This window comes from Oncorhynchus tshawytscha, linkage group LG17, assembly GCF_018296145.1.
Source record: "Oncorhynchus tshawytscha isolate Ot180627B linkage group LG17, Otsh_v2.0, whole genome shotgun sequence".
In the NCBI taxonomy this organism is placed as follows: Eukaryota; Metazoa; Chordata; class Actinopteri; order Salmoniformes; family Salmonidae; genus Oncorhynchus; species Oncorhynchus tshawytscha.
The window spans coordinates 2,229,960-2,253,433 of NC_056445.1; the positions used below are offsets into that span (position 1 = coordinate 2,229,960).

The 23,474-nt window shown below is 41.6% G+C and overlaps 2 protein-coding genes across 2 annotated transcripts in view; one reads left to right on the forward strand and one right to left on the reverse strand.

Annotated features, from left to right (window-relative positions):
* The window catches only part of LOC121838636 (NLR family CARD domain-containing protein 3-like), a 733,752-nt gene that overhangs the window by 465,273 nt on the left and 245,005 nt on the right, over positions 1 to 23,474 (forward strand). The window lies entirely within an intron of this gene.
* Positions 22,408 to 23,474, reverse strand: part of LOC112217236 (zona pellucida-like domain-containing protein 1) — a 50,522-nt gene continuing 49,455 nt past the window's right edge. The window contains exons 9-10 of the mRNA XM_024377505.1: positions 23,180 to 23,209; positions 22,408 to 22,583 (exon numbers count right to left, since the gene is read on the reverse strand). Of these exons, the coding sequence (XP_024233273.1) occupies positions 22,408 to 22,583; positions 23,180 to 23,209 (206 nt within the window). The remainder of the gene's footprint in view (positions 22,584 to 23,179; positions 23,210 to 23,474) is intronic.

A 23,474-nucleotide genomic window follows, 5' to 3' on the forward strand; every position in this document is an offset into this window, starting at 1 on the left:
GCATCTCTAAAAATCCCACTCTGACTTGAGCCTAACCCCAGTCACCTTTATCCCCTACCCCTCTATTGCTGACAGGGATTGTCCTGTAGAACTGTGTTCAAACAACCGCCTGGTCACAGCCTGGTGTCGTCATGGAGCCCACTTTTTTTTTTTTTCACCTTTATTTAACCAGGTAGGCAAGTTGAGAACAAGTTCTTATTTACAATTGCGACCTGGCCAAGATAAAGCAAAGCAGTTCGACACATACAACGACAGAGTTACACATGGAGTAAAACAAACATAGTCAATAATACAGTAGAAACAAGTCTATAATCGATGTGAGCGAATGAGGTGAGATAAGGGAGGTAAAGGCAAAAAAATGCCATGGTGGTAAAGTAAATACAATATAGCAAGTAAAACACTGGAATGGTAGATTTGCAGTGGAAGAATGTACAAAGTAGAAATAAAAAAGTAGGGTGCAAAATAAAATAAATATAGTAGGGAAAGAGGTAGTTTGGGCTAAATTATAGGTGGGCTATGTACAGGTGCAGTAATCTGTGAGCTGCTCTGACAGCTGGTGCTTAAAGCTGGTGAGGGAGATAAGTGTTTCCAGCTTCAGAGATTTTTGTAGTTCGTTCCAGTCATTGGCAGCAGAGAACTGGAAGGAGAGGCGGCCAAAGAAAGAATTGGTTTTGGGGGTGACCAGAGAGATATACCTGCTGGAGCGCGTGCTACAGGTGGGTGATGCTATGGTGACCAGCGAGCTGAGATAAGGGGGGACTTTACCTAGCAGGGTCTTGTAGATGACATGGAGCCAGTGGGTTTGGCGACGAGTATGAAGCGAGGGCCAGCCAACGAGAGCGTACAGGTCGCAGTGGTGGGTAGTATATGGGGCTTTGGTGACAAAACGGATGGCACTGTGATAAAATGCATCCAATTTGTTGAGTAGGGTATTGGAGGCTATTTTGGAAATGACATCGCCAAAGTCGAGGATTGGTAGTATCAATAGTAGTTGTGCAGATCATGTGAGGGGGGAATGATGTCAGAGTCTGAACCCTGGGACTGCTTTGATTCCCTGAGGAGGGAAGGGTAGGGGGAGAGGACAGGGCAGTATACACTGTATGGTTCTAATACCCTTTTCACACTTCTGAGCCTAGACCTGCTGAACTAAACTACTGGTATGCATCCACCATAGTTGCTGGAACCTTGCTGGTTCAGGTTGGTAGGATATTGTGAAAAAGGTATGAATGTAAAGTTACTGTTATTCTGGACAATTCCCAGGGCTTCTATAAGAATTGTACTGAGGGTGATCATCATTGGACTCCTGGGAACAACACTGATATTGGAGAAATGTGTTGAATTTGCAGCTGGATGTGAATTGGAATTTGTGAGTTAATTGGTTGATCAGTACCTCGAACAGGAAGGTGAGCAGTGCTATACCTGACGTATCATGCTCAGCCTCTAGACTATTGTATGGCTCCTTGATGTGAACAATGTGCAACTAGAGAGAGGGAAAGATGGAGAAGAGAAACGATAGGGAGATGTTATTCCCCGCCTCAGGGTTTACCTTCATGGGATAGTGTTCCCTGTCAGTGTGTTCGGACCCAGGTACCCCCAGACCTCCTTCACTGACCTGCACCGACCAAGGCAGGGAGAAGTGAGCTAGAGGAGGACAGTCAGTCTAGTGTCAGATTTCTACATTCCTATGCCTTCATTGTTTCTGTGAATGGTATTTAGCAGGAAGAGCTGATCTAGGGTCACTTGAGAAGCACAATATTCTATCCTCTTAGTTTTACAACTGTTGGCAGTTACTTTTTTAATGACGGACAAGAATTATAAACTAGGTTATATTCCTGGAGTATTTTCTAGGGTGTTCTGGCAATGAGGATATGTTTGGAGACCATTCCAGGCTACTGTAAAAAAGGTGTAGAGTTCAAGAACATTCAATACTGGGATCAGAGGTCATGATGGTATAAAGAAGATTTAGAAGAGGGGTTCTGATAGTTCTCACTGGAATGCCCCATGTTCTCAACAGTGATGTTGAGATGACTGTAGAAGGTCAAAGATAACGGGGACTGGTTGGCTTGGACATGGTGGGTCACAATATTTATGGGAGACTGACGCAGACCGCCACACGATACAATATGGTGATATATTTTTTAAACCTTTTGTTTAACTAGGCAAGTCAGTTAAGAACAAATTCTTATTTTCAATGACAGCCTAGGAACAGTGGGTTAACTCCCTGTTCAGGTGCAGAACGACATTTGTTCCTTGTCAGCTCAGAGATTTGAACTTGCAACCTTTCGGTTACTAGTCCAACGCTCTAACCACTAGGCTACCCTGCCGCCCCGGACAGTTTATTAGATACACCCATCTAGTACCAAATCTGATCCCCTTTGCCTTCAGAACAGCCTGAATTATTCAGGGCATGGATTCTACAAGTTGTCGTAAACGTTCATTCCTCAATTGGCATCAAGTAACGTGTGCCAGGAAAACATTCCCCACAACAATACGGCACCAGCCTGTACCGTTGACACCAGGCAGGATGGGTCCATGGACTCATGCTGCTTACGCCAAATCATAACTCTGCCATCAGCATGACACAACCGGAATTAAGATTGGTTAGACCAGGCAATATTTTCCCACTCCTCATTGTCCAGTTTTGGTGATCGCGTGCCCACTGGAACCGCTTCTTGTTTTTTTTAGCTGAAAGGAGTGTGACCTGGTGTGGTTGTCTGCTGCAATAGCCCATCCTTGACAAGGACCAACAAGTTGTGCGTTCTGAGATGCCGTTCTGCACACCACTGTTGTACTGCGGCTGTTATTTGTCTGCCTGCCTGTTAGCTTGCACAATTATTGCCATTCTCCTTCAACCTCATCAAAAAACTGTTGTCACCCACAGGACTGCCGCTTATGTTTTTTTTGTCGTCACACCATTCTCTGTAAATCCTAGACACTGTTGTGCATGAAAAGCCCTGGAGCGCAGCCGTTTCTGAGATACTAGATCCGGTGGGCCTGTCACTCGTTTTGCCCATTCTATCAAACAGTAGCTGAATGCCTGTCTGCATGCTTTTTATATCAAGCCATAGCCAAGCGACTCACTGTCTGTAGGAGTGATACATTTTTGTGAACGGGGTGGTGTACCTAATAAACTGACCGGTGATTGTATACCGTAATGGTGCTGAATTTAGATCAGTGCTGAGAAAGTGGTAGGTGAGGAGTTTTGAGGTGAACTCCCATGTGGGGAGAAGAGAAGACGGTGTGTGTGTAAGAGTTAATTTAATAATAGTCTCAGTTAATAACTAGAGAAAACAGGGAGTGTGTTTGTCCTTTGTAGCTGAACTGAGTACACTTTTCTTCCAGTTCAGTGGTGTTACAAGAGCCAGTACTCCTGTAACACCACTGAACTGGAAGAGAAATGACCTACTTTTACTCCGTCACTCATCCACTGGGTTGTCTCCCTTCCAGTGTGTCCTGGGCTACCAGCCAGCCCTGGCCCTATGGACCCCGAGCCAGACTGAAGCCCCTGTGGTGGACGAGTGGTGCCGGAGCTGAGCTCCCAGTTTGTGGGGCCATTCATTGACCCGGAGGGTAAATGAGGTAACGTACCGATTACAGCGCCCCACTAACAACCGGATCTCACCCTTTTTCACGTTTCCCTCCTCAGGCCGGTGGTTTCTGGTCCCCTTGCTGATGCTCTCCCCCACGACACCCCTCCACCTTCCCTGGACATCAGGGGAAGTCCCGCCTATGCCGTCAGATCCCTCTGGACTCCAGATGTCGTGGGGGTCGGCTCCAGTACCTGGTAGACAGGGAGGGGTATGGTCGACATTCTAGATTCCAACATTATTCGAGATTTTAAATCATGTGTATGCGACCAATAAAATGTGGTTAGCAGATGTTAATGCGAGTGTAGCGAAATGCTTGTGCTTCTAGTTCTGACCATGCAGTAATATCTAACAAGTAATCTAACAATTTCACAACAACTACCTTATACACACACAAGTGTAAAGGAATGAATAAGAATGTGTACATATAAACATATGGATGAGCGATGGCTGAACGGCATAGGCAAGATGCAGGTGATGGTATAGAGTACAGTATATACATATGAGATGAGTAGTGTAGGGTATGTGAACATTGTTTAAAGTGACTAGTGTTACATTTATTACATCCAATTTTTAACTATTAGGTGGCTAGAGATTTGAGTCAGTATGTTGGCAGCAGCCACTCAATGTTAGTGATGGCTGTTTAACAGTCTGAATGCCTTGAGATAGAATCTGTTTTTCAGTCTCTCGGTCCGAGCTTTGATGCACCTATACTGACCTCGCCTTCTGGATGATAGCAGGGTGAACAGGCATTGGCTCGGGTGGTTGTTGTCCTTGATGAGCTTTTTGGCCTTCCTGTGACATCGGGTGGTGTAGGTGTCCTGGAGGGCAGGTAGTTTGCCCCCCAGTGATGCGTTGTGCAGACTTCAATACCCTCTGGAGAGCCTTACGGTTGTGGGCAGAGCAGTTGCCTTACCAGGTGGTGATACAGCCCGACAGGATGCTCTCGATTGTGCATCTGTAAAAGTTTGTGTTTTTGGTGACAAGCCAAATTTCTTCAGCCTCCTGAAGTTGAAGAGGTACTGTTGGGCCTTCACCACGCTGTCTGTGTGGGTGGACCATTTCAGTTTGTCAGTGATGTGTACTCTGTGTAACTTAACTTTCCACCTTCTCCACTACTGTCCCAATTATTGTGGATAGGGGGGTGCTCCCTCTGCTGTTTCCTGAAGTCCATGATCATCTCCTTTATTTTGTTGACGTTGAGTGTGAGGTTATTTTCCTGACACCACACCCCGAGGGCCCTCACCTCCTCCGTCTCGTCGTTGTTGGTAATCAACCCTATCTCTCTAGTGTTGTCTGCAAACTTGATGATTGAATTGGAGGCGTGCATGGCCACGCAGTCATGGGTGAACAGAGAGTACAGGTTGGGGGGAGAACGCACCCTTGTGGGGCCCCAGTGTTGAGGATCAGCGGGGTGCAGATGTTGTTTCCTACCCTAACCACCTGGGGGCGTCCTGTCAGAAAGTCCAGGACCTAGTTGCACTGGGTGGGGTCGAGACCCAGGGTCTGAGCTGTAGTCGATGAACAGCATTCTTGCATAGGTATTCCTCTTGTCCAGATGGGTTAGGGCAGTGTGATTGCGTCATCTGTGGACCTTTTGGGTCGGTAAAGCAAATTGGAGTGGGTCTTGAGTGTCAGGTAGGGTGGAGGTGATATGGACTACTCTCTCAAAGCACTTCATGATGACGGAAGTGTGTGCTAGTCGATAGTCGTTTAGCTCAGTTACCTTCGCTTTCTTGGGAACAGAAACAATGGTGGCCCTCTTGAAGCATGTAGGAACAGCGGACTGGGATAGGGATTGATTGAATATGTCCGTAAACACAACAGCCAGCTAGTCTGCGCATGCTCTGAAGACACAGCTAGGGATGCCGTCTGGGCCGGCAGCCTTGGGAGGGTTAACACTGGTAGCGGGCAGTGTCGGTGGCGCTGTATTGTCCTCAAAGCGAACAAAGAAGTTGTTTAGTATGTCTGGGAGCAAGACATCGGGATCCGCGACGGAGTTGGTTTTCTTTTTGTAGTCCGTGATTGACTGTAGACCCTGGCCACATACCTCTCATGTCTGAGCCTTTGAATTGCGACTCTACTTTGTCTCTATACTGACGCTTAGCTTGTTTGATTTCCTTGCGGAGGGAATAGCTACACTGTTTGTATTCGGTCATGTTTCCGCCTTGCCCTGATTAAAAGCAGTGGTCCGCGCTTTCAATTTTGCGTGAATGCTGCCATCAATCCACGTTTTCTGGTTGGTTAAGGTTTTAATAGTCGTCGTGGGTACAACGTCACCGATGCACTTGCTAATAAACTCGCTCACCGAATCAGCGTATACTCGAGGTCGACTGATTTTATTGGAGGACCAAAAAAAGGCCGATACCAATTAATCGGCCTATTGTTTTTGTATTTGTATAATGACAATTACAACAATACTGAATGAACACTTATTTTAACTTAATATAATACATCAATAAAATACATTTTGACTCAAATAAATAATGAAACATGTTCAATTTGGTTTAAATAATGCAAAAACAAAGTGTTGGAGAAGAAAATAAAAATGCAATATGTGCCATGTAAGAAAGCTAACGTTTAAGTTCCTTGCTCAGAACATTAGAACATATGAAAGCTGATGATTCCTTTTAACATGAGTCTTCAATATTCCCAGGTAAGAAGTTTTAGGTTGTAGTTATTATAGGAATTATAGGACTATTTCTCTCTCTACGATTTGTATTTCATATACCTTTGACTATTGGATGTTCTTATAGGCACTTTAGTATTGCCAGTGTAACAGTATAGCTTCCATCCCTCTCCTCGCCGCTACCTGGGCTCGAACCAGGAACACATCGATAACAGCCACCCTCGAAGCAGTGTTACCCATGCAGAGCAAGGGGAACAACTACTCCAAGTCTCAGAGTGAGTGACGTTTGAAACGCTATTAGCGCGCACCCCGCTAACTAGCTAGCCATTTCACATCGGTTACACCAGCCTAATCTCGGTAGTTGATAGGCTTGATAGGCATAAACAGCACAGTGCTTGAAGCATTGCGGAGGGCTGCTGGCAAAACATACAAAAGTGCTGTTTGAATGAATGCTTACGAGCCTGCTGGTGCCTACCATCGTTCAGTCAGACTGCTCTATCAAATCATAGACTTAATTATAACATAGTAACACACAGAAATACAAGCCTTTAATATGGTCTTTAATATGGTAGAATCCGGAAACTATCATTTCGAAAACCAAACGTTTATTTTTTCAGTGAAATACAGAACCGTTTCGTAATTTATGGATGGCATCCCCATGTCTAAATATTGCTGTTACATTGCACAACCTTCAATGTTATGTCATAATTACGTAAATTTCTATCAAATTAGTTCACAATGAGCCAGGCGGCCCAAACTGTTGCAGATACCCTGACTCTACTCTGCGCGCAATGAACGCAAGAGAAGTGACACAATTTCACCTGGTTAATATTGCCTGCTAACCTTTCTTTTAGCTAAATATGCAGGTTTAAAAATATATACTTCTGTGTATTGATTTTAAGAAAGGCATTGATGTTTATGGTTAGGTACATGTTCTTTTTCGCAAATGCCCACCGCATTGATTATATGCAACGCAGGACACGCTAGATAAACTAGTAATATCATCAACCATGTGTAGTTAACTAGTGATTATGATTGATTGATTGTTTTTTATAAGATAAGTTTAATGCTAGCTAGCAACTTACCTTGGCTTTTTACTGCATTCGCGTAACAGGCAGGCTCCTCGTGAGGCAGGTGGTTAGAGCGTTGTACTAGTTAACTGTAAGCTTGCAAGATTGAATCCCTGAGTTGACAAGGTAAAAATCTGTCGTTCTGCCCCTGAACAATGCCGTTAACCCACAGTTCCTAGGCCGTCATTGAAAATAAGAATGTGTTCTTAACTGACTTGCCTCGTTAAATAAAGTAGTAAAAAATTATAATAAATCGGCAAAATCGGCGCCCCAAAATACCGATTTCCAATTGTTATGAAAACTTGAAATCGGCCCTAATTTTTATTTTATTTACTTTTTTTATTTTACCTTTATTTAACCAGGTAGGCAAGTTGAGAACAAGTTCTCATTTACAATTGCGACCTGGCCAAGATAAAGCAAAGCAGTTCGACAGATACAACGACACAGAGTTACACATGGAGTAAAACAAACATACAGTATAAACAAGTCTATATACAATGTGAGCAAATGAGGTGAGAAGGGAGGTAAAGGCAAAAAAGGCCATGGTGGCAAAGTAAATACAATATAGCAAGTAAAACACTGGAATGGTAGTTTTGCAATGGAAGAATGTGCAAAGTAGAAATAAAAATAATGGGGTGCAAAGGAGCAAAATAAATAAATAAATAAAAATTAAATACAGTTGGGAAAGAGGTAGTTGTTTGGGCTAAATTATAGGTGGGCTATGTACAGGTGCAGTAATCTGTGAGCTGCTCTGACAGTTGGTGCTTAAAGCTAGTGAGGGAGATAAGTGTTTCCAGTTTCAGAGATTTTTGTAGTTCGTTCCAGTCATTGGCAGCAGAGAACTGGAAGGAGAGGCGGCCAAAGAAAGAATTGGTTTTGGGGGTGACTAGAGAGATATACCTGCTGGAGCGTGTGCTACAGGTGGGAGATGCTATGGTGACCAGCGAGCTGAGATAAGGGGGGACTTTACCTAGCAGGGTTAATTAATTAATTAATCGGCCATTCCGATTTAATTGGTCGACCTCTATAGTATATTAATCAATGTTGTTGTTCGACACTATCCGGAACATATCCCAGTCCATGTGATCGAAGCAATCTTGAAGCGTGGAATCAGATTGGTCAGACCAGCATTGAACAGACCTGAGCATGGGCGTTTCCTGTTTTAGTTTCTGTCTATAGGCTGGGAGCAACAAAATGGAGTCGGTCAGATTTGTCAAAAGGGGGGCGACGGAGGGTTTTGTATGCGTGGCGGAAGTGAGAGTAACAATGATCAAGGATTTTGCCAGCCCAGGTCGCGCATTCGATATGCTGATAAAATTTAGGGAGCCTTGTTTTCAGATCAGCCTTGTTAAAATCCCCAGCTACAATAAATGCAGCCTCGGGATATGTGGTTTCCAGTTTACATAGAGTCCAATGAAGTTCTTTCAGGGCCGTCGAGGTGTCTGCTTGGGGAGGATGTACACGACTCATTATAATCAAAGATAATTATTTTGGTAGATAACGCGGTCTGCATTTGATTGTAAGGAATTCTAGGTCAGGTGAACAAAAGGACTTGAGTTCCTGTATGTTGTTATGATCACACCACGACTTGTTAATCATAAGGCATACACCCCCGCCCTTCTTCTTACCAGAGAGATGTTCGTTTTTGTCGGCTTGATGCGTGAAGAAACCAGGTGGCTGTACCGACTCTAACATATCCCGAGTGAGCCATGTTTCCGTGAAGCAGAGAATGTTGCGATCTCTGATGTCTCTCTGGAAGGCAACCCTTGCTCGGATTTCGTCTACCTTGTTGTCAAGAGACTGGACATTGGCAAGTAGTATACTCGGGAGCGGTGAGCACTCCGTCTGCCCCTTCAGCGGCGCCGTTGTTTTGGGTCGCCTTCTGGGATCCGGTTCATTGTCCTGGGTGGTGGACCAAACAGAGGATCCGCATCGGGAAAGTCGTATTCCTGGTCATAATGTTGGTAAGTTAATGTTGCTCTTCTAGCCAAGAATTCCTCCCAGCTGTATGTAATAAGACTTAAGATTTCCAGGGGGTAACAGTGTAAGACATAATACAGAAAAAAATACTGCATAGTTTCCTAAGAAAGCGAAGCGAGGCGGCCATCTGTCGGCGCCGGATGGATTCTATTCTTCAGGTGGATTCTATTTATCATCATTAGTCATTTAGGTCAACATTGGATCATTCAGAGATCCTCACTGAACTTCTGGAGAGAGTTTGCTGCACTGAAAGTAAAGGGGCTGAATAATTTTGCACGCCCAATTTTTCAGTTTTTGATTTGTTAAAAAAGTTTGAAATATCCAATAAATGTCGTTCCACTTCATGATTGTGTCCCACTTGTTGTTCATTCTTCACAAAAAAATACAGTTTTATATCTTTATGTTTGAAGCCTGAAATGTGGCAAAAGGTCGCAAAGTTCAAGGGGGCCGAATACTTTCGCAAGGCACTGTATGTAAAGATATACAAAAGCAAAAAGAAATTGTATTGTTTTTACAATCCATAACCGGGCTAGAATTGTGTTTCAGAGAACGTAGTCATTTTTAAAATAGCCATGGAGTAGTCTTTGTGTCTCTGAACAACTGGTTATCAATATATAGTTTAGCAATGACGAGCGCTACTTGTTTCCCTTTTAATCTATTTTCTTTGAAAATTGGATACAGAACTTTACGCCGTTCTGCAATTTCCTTGGGAAACTGATCATTCATGCCAATTTTGGTCCCAGCAAGTCTTTCACCCAGGCTTTTAACCATTATTTTATCTTTAAATGAAGCAAATTTGGCAACGATTGGGCGGTCATACCTTTGGCCTCTCTGTCCGAAGCGGTGTACACGTTCAAGTTGGATTTTGTAGATAACTTCGTGTGGGATCTGAAGCGCTGTAAGGAGGAACTCTCTAACTACAGATTCAGGAACTTCCCCTTCTTTCTCCTGGATACCTGTAAGTACCAGATTCTCCCTCATTGATCTAGTTTGTATGTCCAGTAAGGCTTCTCTCAAAACGGTGTTCTCCTTTAATATCATTCACTTCGGTTTCAATCTTATTGACTGTCCCTTTTAGCTTGTTTTTTTCTTTCTCCAATGTCGCAGCTTTTTCCATCACTCATCTCGAGGCTTGCCTTCAAGTCTTTTACATCCTTACTAACTAATTCAAGTATACCCAGTTTGTTATTTATTGATTTTAACAGATCGGTTTCGACCTTTACCATTCCCGGTGGTGAAAATATTAAATCATCTGTGTCTGTAGAAGAGTCAAGTTTTCGTTTTGGAATCGGTTCCCTTGTTACTCTCCGTCATATTGGGTGTTGCTTGTTTTTGTAATATTTGTCGATAAATGTCTCTAGTCTTAAGATTGTTTTTGTGTTATTATCCAGATTGAAGGTTATCACCCACCAGATTGTGTAGTGCTAATATTGTAGTCTAACTTGCCGATATTGAATATTACGTTTTATCTTGAGGTGCTCTACATAACTTCGTTCAGTCCGCCATTACCCGTCTGCCTGAGGAGGATGACACATTAGCACAGGAATGATTATTGTTGCCATTTGTTTTGGAGGTGGACAAGTCCACTGGACTTCCTGTACGACCAGTGTGGTACACCTCAGTACTATCTTAGATGTGTTCTAAGATAATCCCCGTCTAGGGGCCTGTCTGCTCCTCACTGTTGTCATAGGGGAGTTTACAACTAGATTTGACTTATGCTCTGGCGGACTTGTATGGTGTTGTCCGTAGTCAGTCACCACTGTCCTGTCAGTCACCACTGCGTCCGAGTGTGGCAACCTCTTCAGTACCTGCAAACTGAGATGAGGATATCGGTCTGTGATATCGCAAAGTGTTTCACTAGTAGGAGTCATCGGGTCAGTTGCTGGACTGACGCCATTAGCGTCATTGTAAGGGGTGACAGTCCGAACTGTCCGAAGGGCAAGAGAAGTTCATCTCAACTACCGTATTGCATGACTGCAAGGAGGAGGGAAGTTGCTCATTCACAGAGACAGCTGACTCGAAATCATGGAAAGGATGGTCAATCATATTAGCTGATGGAATGTGTTGAGATATCGTAATATCTCTTTGGATCGGATTCTAGGACTGTTTCCAGGTATGGGCGTTTAGATTCGTGATTAGTGGACATATTCCCCACAAAGTGGAGTGGTCGTTCACAAGGACATGATGTGCCATTTCTGTTCAAGGTGGAAGCAGATCGACTTTTCAGATTTTGTGTGGGCTTGGCTTTAATGAAGTGTTTACCCTTTTCTTTGTAACCTTCGTATCAGAGTCTATAGACAAAGCCCATGAGCCCGTTTCTCAATCAAGCGGGCCCTGGGTAGGGTCTGTGGGAGAAATTTGAATTTTCACATCCTTGCTATGGGTGTGAATTCCCGCGGATCTGGTGTCCGGTAATTCCCCATCTAGTCCTTGTTACTTATCTTTTACCCTTTTCTCAAATGTTTCTCGCTTTAGTTTCACGTAGTGGAACTTCCGGAGAACATTGGTCTAAGTTTTGATCGTCCTTCAACCCTTTGTTACCCTTGTCCTCTGACACTGGGTTGGGTGCAGGAACGTAGTGAACAGGTCGATTGTAGCGGTAGTCGTTTTGATGGCGACGTACTTTACAGTTATTTCGACCACGGAGGTTATTGGAATCGTGGTTTCGTGGTAGAAACCGTTGTTTCGCGTCATCTCTCAACGCTCCAATACCTGATAATGCACCCTCTAACTGGAGTGAGTGCTCCTGGTCAAACTTCAAAACCTGAGTGGTCAGGGCTCTTAGCGTTGTGAACTTTTGATGCCTCAAAAGCTGTGCTTGCAAGCTCTGAGTTGTAAGATAGGCAAGCCAACGTGGGCTGCAGAGCCCAAGTAGATAATGAATGTTCGACAGAAACATTTGTTTGAATGGTAACAGCTCTTCCATTCCTGTTTCAGTGAGTAGGCCAAAGTAAGCTGAACGAAACCTATGATACTTAGCTTGTAAATGTTTATTCCGTGCTTGTTTGACGGTGTTAGCCAGTGAGCTATCGTGTTTGCGAGTCGCAGAACCACTGAATTCTAATTTCAAAGCCGTGGCAAGTTTAGCGTAGTCATTTAGCATGTGTTGCAGACGAATGAACTTTGTCACGTGTCTATTCGACGTTCGCTTCAACAGGTAAACCCTGTCAGAACCCGTAGCGTTCGGGTAGCCATCCAATGCGTCCTCTATGTCAGCTAGGAACGTCTCAGTATTGTTTAGCTGACCTGGAACGCGGTCAAAGGTGGGGAAATTCTTGACGAGTTTGTCAAGGTATTCCGCGTCAAGCATTCTGTGGGGAAATTGGGGCCGAAAGGCCAAGAGGAGAAGCCAAGCTTTGGCTTTGTTGGCCAAGAGGCACCATATTACTCCCGAATGGCCAAGAGGAGGGACACATGAGGGAGGCGATGTCTGAAACCTATCGTCTTCACTCCTTTGAGTACCGGACTCCGGTTGCTTGGATGGATAGTCACGCTGTAGTGCGTGACTATTCTGGACTTCCTCCAGATGGTACCCAAGGGTGGTATTCTGCTGCATTGCAGAGTCCACTTGAGCGCTTAGAGTACTGCTTTTGGACACATGAGTGTCGCACTTGCTCCTTTCGGTCTCAAACTTATCTGTCATGGTTTGCAGATAGATGTTTTGCATACGGAAATATTGCTTAGAAATCAATATTTCCATCTTCATCACCTGAGTTCTCTCAGCATTCATTTGGTCAGCGACTTCAATGTGTTCTGCTGATTTGTCATCCAACTTAGTCATTGTTTTCATTTAACTGATTGAATTTGGTCTGCAGAATTTGGAGTAGAACATTTACCTTGAGTAACGTTCAACAAAACTGCCTGCATGCTATCAAATTGCGCGCTCCTGTTTGTAGATAACGCAACAGATGTATCTAGTTTGGAGTGGACTACACCGTATTTAGTTTTGGCTAAATAGAGTTGTTCCTGGAGACAACGATTTTGTTGGTTAGTTTGTGCTCGTTCATCGTCATAAGTATTTGCAATTACTTTAAATTGTTCCGATTTCAAACGCAGTTCCTCGACTTGCAGAATGTTTTAATTTCCTGCTTTTGTCAATAGTTGCTCAGTTCTCTCCACCTGTCCCCTCATGTTAGCCATGTCTTGCACGTGCTTCAGCTGTGCACTGTGGTATTGGAATCTATTGATGGCGATACATAAGTGCTAAAGTGGAGAGAACCATCACAAAGCATGTGTTTGATCGTTGATTTGAGAGCATTTGCAATTTCACAACAATTACCTTCTACACACACACAATTGTGAAGGAATGAATAAGACTATGTACATGAAAATACAGTGGGGCAAAAAAGTATTTAGTCAGCCACCAATTGTGCAAGTTCTCCCACTTAAAAAGACGAGAGAGGCCTGTAATTTCCATCATAGCTACACTTCAACTATGACAGACAAAATGAGAACAAAAAATCCAGAAAATCACATTGTAGGATTTTTAATGAATTTATTTGCAAATTATGGTGGAAAATAAGTATTTGGTCAATAAAATGTTTCTCAATACTTTGTTATATACCCTTTTGGCAATTACAGAGGTCAAATGTTTCAACAAACCAAGTGTAGACAATGCACTGTTCTGTTGGGCGCTTTGATGATGTCTGTTGCCTACAGACGTCGAGAAAATGCCATCAAATAGAATGTGACATTCTGTACTGTTGCCTCATAAATCCAAAATGATGGAGTATAGAGACAAGTGTAAAGATTTAGAGTCACTGTCCAAATAAATATTTAGGTGCCTTCAGGGCCTATGGGAAGACTATACACACAAGGCTACACGGCCTCTTTGTTGACGGTGGGCCTCTGCTTCCTCCTGCATGCATTGCCTGCCTCATTTCTGTCGGGAAGACGCCCCTACAGAGCACAAATGTTTTGAGAGTGAATTGTTTGTTGCAGAAAGAGAGTTGAGTTCAACAGGCCAGAGTATTTTGATACACTGGATACAAAAAATGTAATGTATATACCTACGGCCTGTATAGGTCTGTTATTGTGTCTTTTCCCTCTCCCTGTAAATTGTAATGTCACGTTTTGACCTCAGTTCCTTTGTTTTGTCTTTTTGTTTTAGTATGGTCAGGGCGTGAGTTGGGTGGGTTGTCTATGTTAGTTTGTCTATGATTTTCTATTTCTGTGTTTGGCCTGGTATGGTTCTCAATCAGAGGCAGCTGTCAATCGTTGTCCCTGATTGAGAACCATATTTAGGTAGCCTGTTTTCCATTGTGTTTTGTGGGTGGTTATTTTCTGTTCTGTGTTTTGTTGCACCGTTCAGGACTGTTCGTTTGTCGTGTATTGTTTTTGTTTCAGTATTCATGCTTCATTAAATTATGGACACTTACCACGCTGCGTTTTGGTCCTCCGATCCTTCTCGCTACACCTCCTCAGAAGAGGAGGACGAGAACCATTACATGTAATCTCTGCAACACGAACTGAGTCGCTATGTTTCTTCTCATGGCTTCCTCGTTCAGTATTTTGTGCGCTGCAGGAGCTATATTTACTGTGCTCTCTTCTGGAACAATGGGGAACCGGAGTTCTGAGGCAACAATTGTTTACTCGCGGAGGACTAGAGAAGTAGCTACTCTTAGTGAACAGATTTAGAACTTGCACAATCTACTTGGGAAAGCACCCCTGGAAATTGGAACAAGACCGTCGCTTCTGGTGCATTTAGGGGATGGTACTGTCACCATTCCTGCTACCCAACCATGGAAGCACATTTACCCATCATAGGTTAAATGGAGGTAGGCTACCTGTGGTGAGTAGGGCTTCTTTGGCGTTGGGAAGACCAACCAAAATCCAGTTGACGAACAGCTTCGTCTTCCTGGCTTTGTAGGTTCCAGCGCCATCATCCCCTATCCGGACTCCTTGCCATGGGGATTCTGCCTCGGATCACCAAATCTCGAGGGTGCCTGACGCACCGGCTCCTCTGCCGGACCTCTGCCATTTCACCAGCCAATATATTCGGCAGCTTTATGGTGAGAAACATCTTGGTTCCCGGTGCAAAACCTTGTGATATCCTGGGGCTCGAGTACAGGACATTACTAGGCTGATTCCTACCATTTTACACCAGACCATGGGGGTCTGTTGCTGTCATAGTCCATGTGGGATCTAATGACATTAGGATGGCTAGAACTGATGGGATTTCAAAGAACTGATTGGAACTCTGAAAAACTTCCACAAGCATCCAATTATTTCAAGCCCAGTGCCATCACTGAATTGTGGCATGGAAAGAATCCAAATCTTCTTGGTGCCTAGACTGTCCTCGCCTTTCTAGGCTGCGCTGAAACATGGGCCAAATAATTGTATGTGTGGGGTACAGAGATGAGGTAGTCATTCAACGATCATGTTACACACTATTACTGCACATAGAGTGAGTCCATGCAACTTATTATGTGACTTGTTAAGGACATTTTTACTCATGAACTTATTTAGGCTTGCCATAACAAAGGGGTTTAATACTTATTGACTCAAGATATTTCAGCTTTTCATTTTTGTATTAATTTGTAAACATTTTGAAAAACATAATTCCACTTTGACATTATGGGGTATTGTGTGTGTGACACAGTGACACAACATCCCAATTTATTCCTTTTTAAATTCAGGTTGTAACACAACAAAATGTGTAAAAAAAGTCAAGGGTTGTGAATACTTTCTGAAGGGACTGTATACACAATACACTATAATTCCAAATGGTTACACATAGAGTGACTGTTTCCACTTTGTCCTATTGAATCACACTGGCTGGTGGAGGATGATGATGTAGCATTTACAGCCATATCCAGATTGATTTCAATTGATCCAATAATGATGTAAAAATATGGAATTTTACTGTGTTCAGCAGTTATCAAACTATATACTTTAACTAGGCACTACTTTATTTTGCTTCAGTAGTTATCCGTTTTGAGAAGTTTGATTAAGTGATAGTTAATTGTATTGCTAACAATGTACAGGAAAATCATACCAAAAGTAATGTAAATATTGCATTTTGAAAAGCAGACACTTGAATATGGATCCAAATTTGAGGGATTTGGGGCAGTGAACAAGTGACTGTGAATATTTCGTTCTACTCAGTCAATACAAAATGTGCTTAGAGTTTTGAAAGATGAGCAGTTTTGATGATCTGTTTACATTTTTTTGCTTAGAGTTGTGAAAATGTACCAAAGGGATTGAAAAAACTAACATGTGAGTACTAATCAGTCACAACCATGTCATAACAGCTGAAATAACGTGTCATAACTTATATTATATTATGGTCATAACACTGTCATGACACATATTTACACCTGTTGTGACATATACTGCGTTATTTTATGGCTGGTTATTAAACCTACATAAGAGAGTGTCAAAACCTACCACACAAGACAAAACATTCCATTACACCATAGCCTACATATCAACAGTATGTTTGTTGTATTGTATTTTATTGACCCTTTTAAATTAGCATTGCAATTGCGCACACATTGATGTCAGACATGCACCTAACAATGCTATGTTGCTGATGACTGGGATGAATGCAGGAGCAGATTTCAGGAGCAGGACAAGACACCCTCTTTTTGACTGATGACTGATATAAGGTCATGTACGTGATATGCCTATCTAGCTTATGTGGTTATGATGGTCATAATGCTTCATGACAGTGTCATCAAGTGTATTTTCTTAATCCAAGTAAAGTGACACAGGATGGTCATAATGCTTCATGACAGTGTCATAAAGTGCATTTTCTACAAGTTATTTAAAATATGATTAAAAAAAAAGAACATGACCGTAAAGAATTACAAATACAGTTTTTGGCAGGGAAAAACTAGTATGAATAAATGTGGGTTTTGAAACTCTTATGTAGTTGTCATAACCAGCCATAAAATAACGCAATATATGTCACAACAGGTGTAAATATATGGGGCCATGACAGTGTTATAACCATATTATGACAGGTTATGTTAGCTGTTATGACATGGTTATGACCGCGAGCTTGACATTGGTAAGTCTTCATCCTGGTAAAGTTGTCAGTCGGACTACTGTCATCACCACTATAGATGGCAAGGAAATCAAACAAAATTCAAATATAGCCATTTTCACTACACAAAAATATAAATGCAACATGTAAAGTGTTGATCCCATGTTTCATGAGCTGAAACATGAGCTGAAATAAAAGACCACAGAAATGTTCCATACACACAAAAACCTTATTTCTCTAAAGTTTTGTGCACACATTTGTTTACATCCTTGTTTGTGAGAATTGAGTGCCCCATGGTGGCGGTGGGTTAAGCTGTGGAGCTGTGGACAAGGAACACAATTGCATTTTATCAATGGTAATTTGAATGCACAAAAATACAGTGACAAGATTTTTACATTAATGAATTTATGTCAATTGACTGATTTGGGGATAATGTTATTTCAATTGTTGAAAAGGGGATAATGTTAGCCAATTTGTTAACTAGGCCTACCTACCTTTTTGGATAAAAAGGTACATTTAGAAACTTTACTGTACATATAGAAACTGTACAAAGTTTCTACCGGTAGCTTGCAACATAAAAATGATCAGCTAAAAGTATATAGACAAATGCAACCTTCAGCTGCTTGCCAGGCAGAGCCCACAAAGGATGGGAAATTAACCTAAACCACTCATTCTTTTCACGTATAGGTCACTTTTATAATACTCAAATATTAAATTAATGGTGGCCAATATTGAGAGATGAGGCTACCCTCATGTATCTGAAATTACATGAGCAATTGATGTTTACTGATCATGAAAGGCATGCAGTTATTTGCTCTATAATTTTGATGATAAAGCACAATTGTTTTGCATGGAATGATTTGCCATTTTTTGTTCTGACTATGCTCTTCAAGAGGTGACGCTATAACAACCAAATAGTTAACATTTATTTAACAATCCCTTGAAAACGACACGCAGTTGTCAATGGTTCTGGGCGTCTCCTTGTCTCCCAGAAGCCAAATCGAACATTCTGTGAGGTAATGTGATGTTTTACTGATGATGACCTGCAGTGCATTCGGAAAGTATTCAGACCCCTTGACTTTTTCCACATTTTGATGCGTTACAGCCTAATTAAACTGTTAAATGGTTTTTGTTCCTCAATCTACACAGAATACCCCATAATGACAATGCAAAAACAGGTTTATAGACTTTTAGCACATTTATTGCAATTAAAAAATGGAAATATCACTTTTACATAAGTTTTCAGATCCTTTACTCAGTACTTTGTTGAAGCACCTTTGGCAGCGATTGGGTCTTCTTGGGTATGACGCTACAAGCTTGCCACAGCTGTATTTGGGGAGTTCTTCCATTCTTCTCTGCAGATCCTCTCAAGCTCTGTCAGGTTGGAAGGGGAGCGTCGCTTCACAGCTATTTTCAGGTCTCTCCAGAGATGTTCGATCAGGTTCAAGTCCGGGCTCTGGCTTGGCCACTCAAGGACATTCAGAGACTTGTCCCGAGGCCACTCCTGCGTTGTCTTGACTGTGTGCTTAGGGTTGTTGTCCTGTTGGAAGGTTAACCGTCGCCCCAGTCTGAGGTCCTGAGCATGTTTTCATCAAGGATCTTTCTGTACTTTGCTCCATTCATCTTTCCCTCAGTCTTAACAAGTGTTCCAGTCCCTGAAACTCATCCCCACAACATGATGCTGCCAGCACAATGATTCATCGTAGGGATGGTGCCAGGTTTCCTCCAGGCGTGTAGCATGTCTGGGAGCTGTACGTATAATTCCTTTGACCTCATAGCTTGGTTTTCCTTTGAAAACCATAGCTTGGTTTTTTTCAATATAGCCTTTCTAAATGTATTTTTTTTTTTTTACCTTTATTTTACTAGGCAAGTCAGTTAAGAACAAATTCTTATTTTCAATGACGGCCTAGGAACAGTGGGTTAACTGACTGTTCAGGGGCAGAACGACAGATTTGTACCTTGTCAGCTCGGGGATTCGAACTTGCAACCTTTCAGTTACTAGTCCAACGCTCTAACCACTTGGCTACCCTGCCTTGTCCAATCAATTGAATTTACCACAGGTGGACTCCAATGAAGTTGTAGAAACATCTCAAGGATGATCAACGGAAACAGGATGCACCTGAGCTCAATATCGAGTCTCGTAGCAAAGGGTCTGAATACTTATGTAAATAAGGAATTGCTGTTTCTATTTAATACATTTGCAAAAATGCAAAACAATTTGTTGATTGTTGAGTATTTCTATTCATTTAATGTTATAATAAGGCTGTAATGTAACAAAATGTGGAAAAAAGGAAGGGGTCTGAATACTTTCCGAATTCACTGTATATTTGACTGTGATATGTGGTTGTCCCACCTAGCTATAAGATAAATGCACTAACTGTAAGTCACTCTGGATATCAGCGTCTGCTAAATTACAAACATGTTTATATTTTACATACAGATCCCATATTACTGGATTGAACCATTTTTTGTGTATATATATATATATATATAAACATTTTTATATAAACATTTTTGTCACTATATATTGATGTCACAAAGGTTTTGCCACATTTCAGTCTTCAAACATAAAGATATAAAACTGTATTTTTTTTTGAAGAATCAACAACAAGTGGGACACAATCATGAAGTGGAACGACATTTATTGGATATTTCAAACTTTTTTAACAAATCAAAAACTGAAAAATTGGGCGTGCAAAATTATTCAGCCCCTTTACTTTCAGTGCAGCAAACTCTCTCCAGAAGTTCAGTGATGATCTCTGAATGATCCAATGTTGACCTAAATGACTAATGATGATAAATACAATCCACCTGTGTGTAATCAAGTCTCCGTATAAATGCACCTGCACTGTGATAGTCTCAGAGGTCCGTTAAAAGCGCAGAGAGCATCATGAAGAACAAGGAACACACCAGGTAGGTCCGAGATACTGTTGTGAAGAAGTTTAAAGCCGGATTTGGATATAAAAAGATTTTCGAAGCTTTAAACATCCCAAGGAGTACTGTGCAAGCGATAATATTGAAATGGAAGGAGTATCAGACCACTGCAAATCTACCAAGACCTGGCCGTCCCTCTAAACTTTCAGCTCATACAAGGAGAAGACTGATCAGGGATGCAGCCAAGAGGCCCATGATCACTCTGGATGAACTGCAGAGATCTACAGCTGAGGTGGTAGACTCTGTCCATAGGACAACAATCAGTCGTATATTGCACAAATCTGGCCTTTATGGAAGAGTGGCAAGAAGAAAGCCATTTCTTAAAGATATCCATAAAAAGTGTCGTTTAAAGTTTGCCACAAGCCACCTGGGAGACACACCAAACATGTGGAAGAAGGTGCTCTGGTCAGATGAAACCAAAATTGAACTTTTTGGCAACAATGCAAAACGTTATGTTTGGCGTAAAAGCAACACAGCTCATCACCCTGAACACAACATCCCCACTGTCAAACATGGTGGTGGCAGCATCATGGTTTGGGCCTGCATTTCTTCAGCAGGGACAGGGAAGATGGTTAAAATTGATGGGAAGATGGATGGAGCCAAATACAGGACCATTCTGGAAGAAAACCTGATTTAGTCTGCAAAAGACCTGAGACTGGGACGGAGATTTGTCTTCCAACAAGACAATGATCCAAAACATAAAGCAAAATCTACAATGGAATGGTTCAAAAATAAACATATCCAGGTGTTAGAATGGCCAAGTCAAAGTCCAGACCTGAATCCAATCGAGAATCTGTGGAAAGAACTGAAAACTGCTGTTCACAAATGCTCTCCATCCAACCTCACTGAGCTCGAGCTGTTTTGCAAGGAGGAATGGGAAAAAATGTCAGTCTCTCGATGTGCAAAACTGATAGAGACATACCCCAAGCGACTTACAGCTGTAATCACAGCAAAAAGTGGCGCTACAAAGTATTAACTTAAGGGGGCTGAATAATTTTGCACGCCCAATTTTTCAGTTTTTGATTTGTTAAAAAAGTTTGAAATATCCAATAAATGTCGTTCCACTTCATGATTGTGTCCCACTTGTTGTTGATTCTTCACAAAAAAAATACAGTTTTATATCTATGTTTGAAGCCTGAAATGTGGCAAAAGGTCGCAAAGTTCAAGGGGGCCGAATACTTTCGCAAGGCACTGTATATTTTGTACAGTCATTTATAAGTAGTTATGTCACATTTGACTTCATAAAACCTAGCTGTGCTACTTTGTTCTCTGAAAGGGCGGCGGATATATAGCATTTTGCAACAAAACATGATTTTTCTCTCTCTCTCTGAAATGAAACCATTTTTTTGTAGATTTCAAACAAACAGACCAATCCCTTTCAGAATTTATTTAAACAATAAAAGCTAATATAACCAACATTTCAGAAAATGTATATTATAGCGTTTTGGAATTAAACTCTTCATACACATTTGACTAAAAAGCCTAATGACAATCCAAAATGTAATTTAAACTAGTAAAACTATTTGAAGATTGCATTAATTTAGGTAGAGCATTTACCTAGCATTCATGAGTAATGACCTCTCAATGAATGTATTATAATCATTATACTAACTATGGTACCTATCAGCAATATTAATAACATAATGGATATAAAATGTAACTGGTACATTTTTGTTTTAGCTTTGGTCTAAGTCTTTTCAAGAAATTAACGAAATCCAACCCCAGGCTCTTTTCTGAGTTTTTAAAATTATTGCATAGGATGTTGTTTAGAGGTCACTCATTTATATCCATTTCAAGGACACTGTTTACATTTCTCCCTGTAAACATACCAACTAAACAAGAATTTGGTGTTAGACCAGTTTATTCTAGACTATATCCATTTCTTGTAAATTATCCTTTACCCTGCAATAGCATGCCGAGTAGTTGAGGCATTAAATTGAACTGAAATCCACTTTGCAAATTAAACGCCTAACAATAACCGGACTGTCACTGGGTTGAAACAATATAAGTACAATACATACAAAGAAATATACATTCTCGAGATGTCAACTATACCTATGCTAACATGAATTATACAGTACAGTTTACATTCATATAAATGAACAATTTGGGCTTTTCACTCTACTCTAAATGTGTACATGTGAGTCCCACTCTCTCCGTAGTGTCCTCATGGAGAGGGGGAAGGCAAGATCTTGGGAGCAGGGGCGATCGCTGGAGTTAGTTGAAAGCTGGGTTGCAAGCCCCCGACAAGATGGTCGGTGGGGCCCTCTTGCCCTTGAGGAGGGTAAGGGATAAGATGAAGAAACACAGGCTCATTACACCAAGGATGATGATGCCTGAGATAAGTGCGCTGGTCACCGTGTTCATCCGAAACACTGGGCTGTTTAGTTGAGCTACAACAAACAAAAAAGACCAATGAAAGAAATAGGGCAGTTGATTATTATGAGAATAATGATAATGCCTGCTAAAATCTAAGAAGAAAAGTAACAGTGACATTGCTATTTCAGTATTTCTTTAGAATTTCTTGCATCAAAAGTTGTTAAAGGAAGACTAGTCGCAACAATGTAAAAATCCTATTGGTATCGTTTAACGCGCGACGCTAAACAGAAATCCGAACAACCTTACACATACTTTAACCCAATTTATTGCCATACTATTACAATGTTATTGACACTTATTTCTGCGCTGCAATGTTAAAGGGATAGTTCATTCAAATTACAAATATTGGTTTCTTTACTCTGTAAGCAGTCTATTGACAAGGTATGACAGCAATCCATTTTGGCCAGGTTTTGTTTACCTGGCCACTTCCAAATGTGCATTTCATATCCATATCATATTTAAGTATGTAAAATATATTGTGTAGTGAAATCAAGTTACTTTAAGATGATTTGGACATGAAGTGCAAAAAATGCTAATATTCATTTTGGAAGGGAATGAGAAGGAACAAGAGTTTGGGTAGATTATCAGGAACTAAATATGAAGGGCTTACCTAGTTGTGAGTTGTTCATTGGAGTGTCATCTGTGGAACATAAAAAGGAAATTTAGGAGTACACCACTTCTCTACATGTACCACACCTGGGTCAAATACACATACAATTATTAAAGTGTTTTTTTATCTGTTATTTTACCAGGTAAATTGACTGAGAACACATTCTCATTTACAGCAACGACCTGGGGGATAGTTACAGGATGAATGAGCCAATTGTAAACTGGGGATTATTAGTTTACCGTGATGGTTTGAGGGCCAGATTGGGAATTTAGCCAGAACACCAGGGTTAACACCC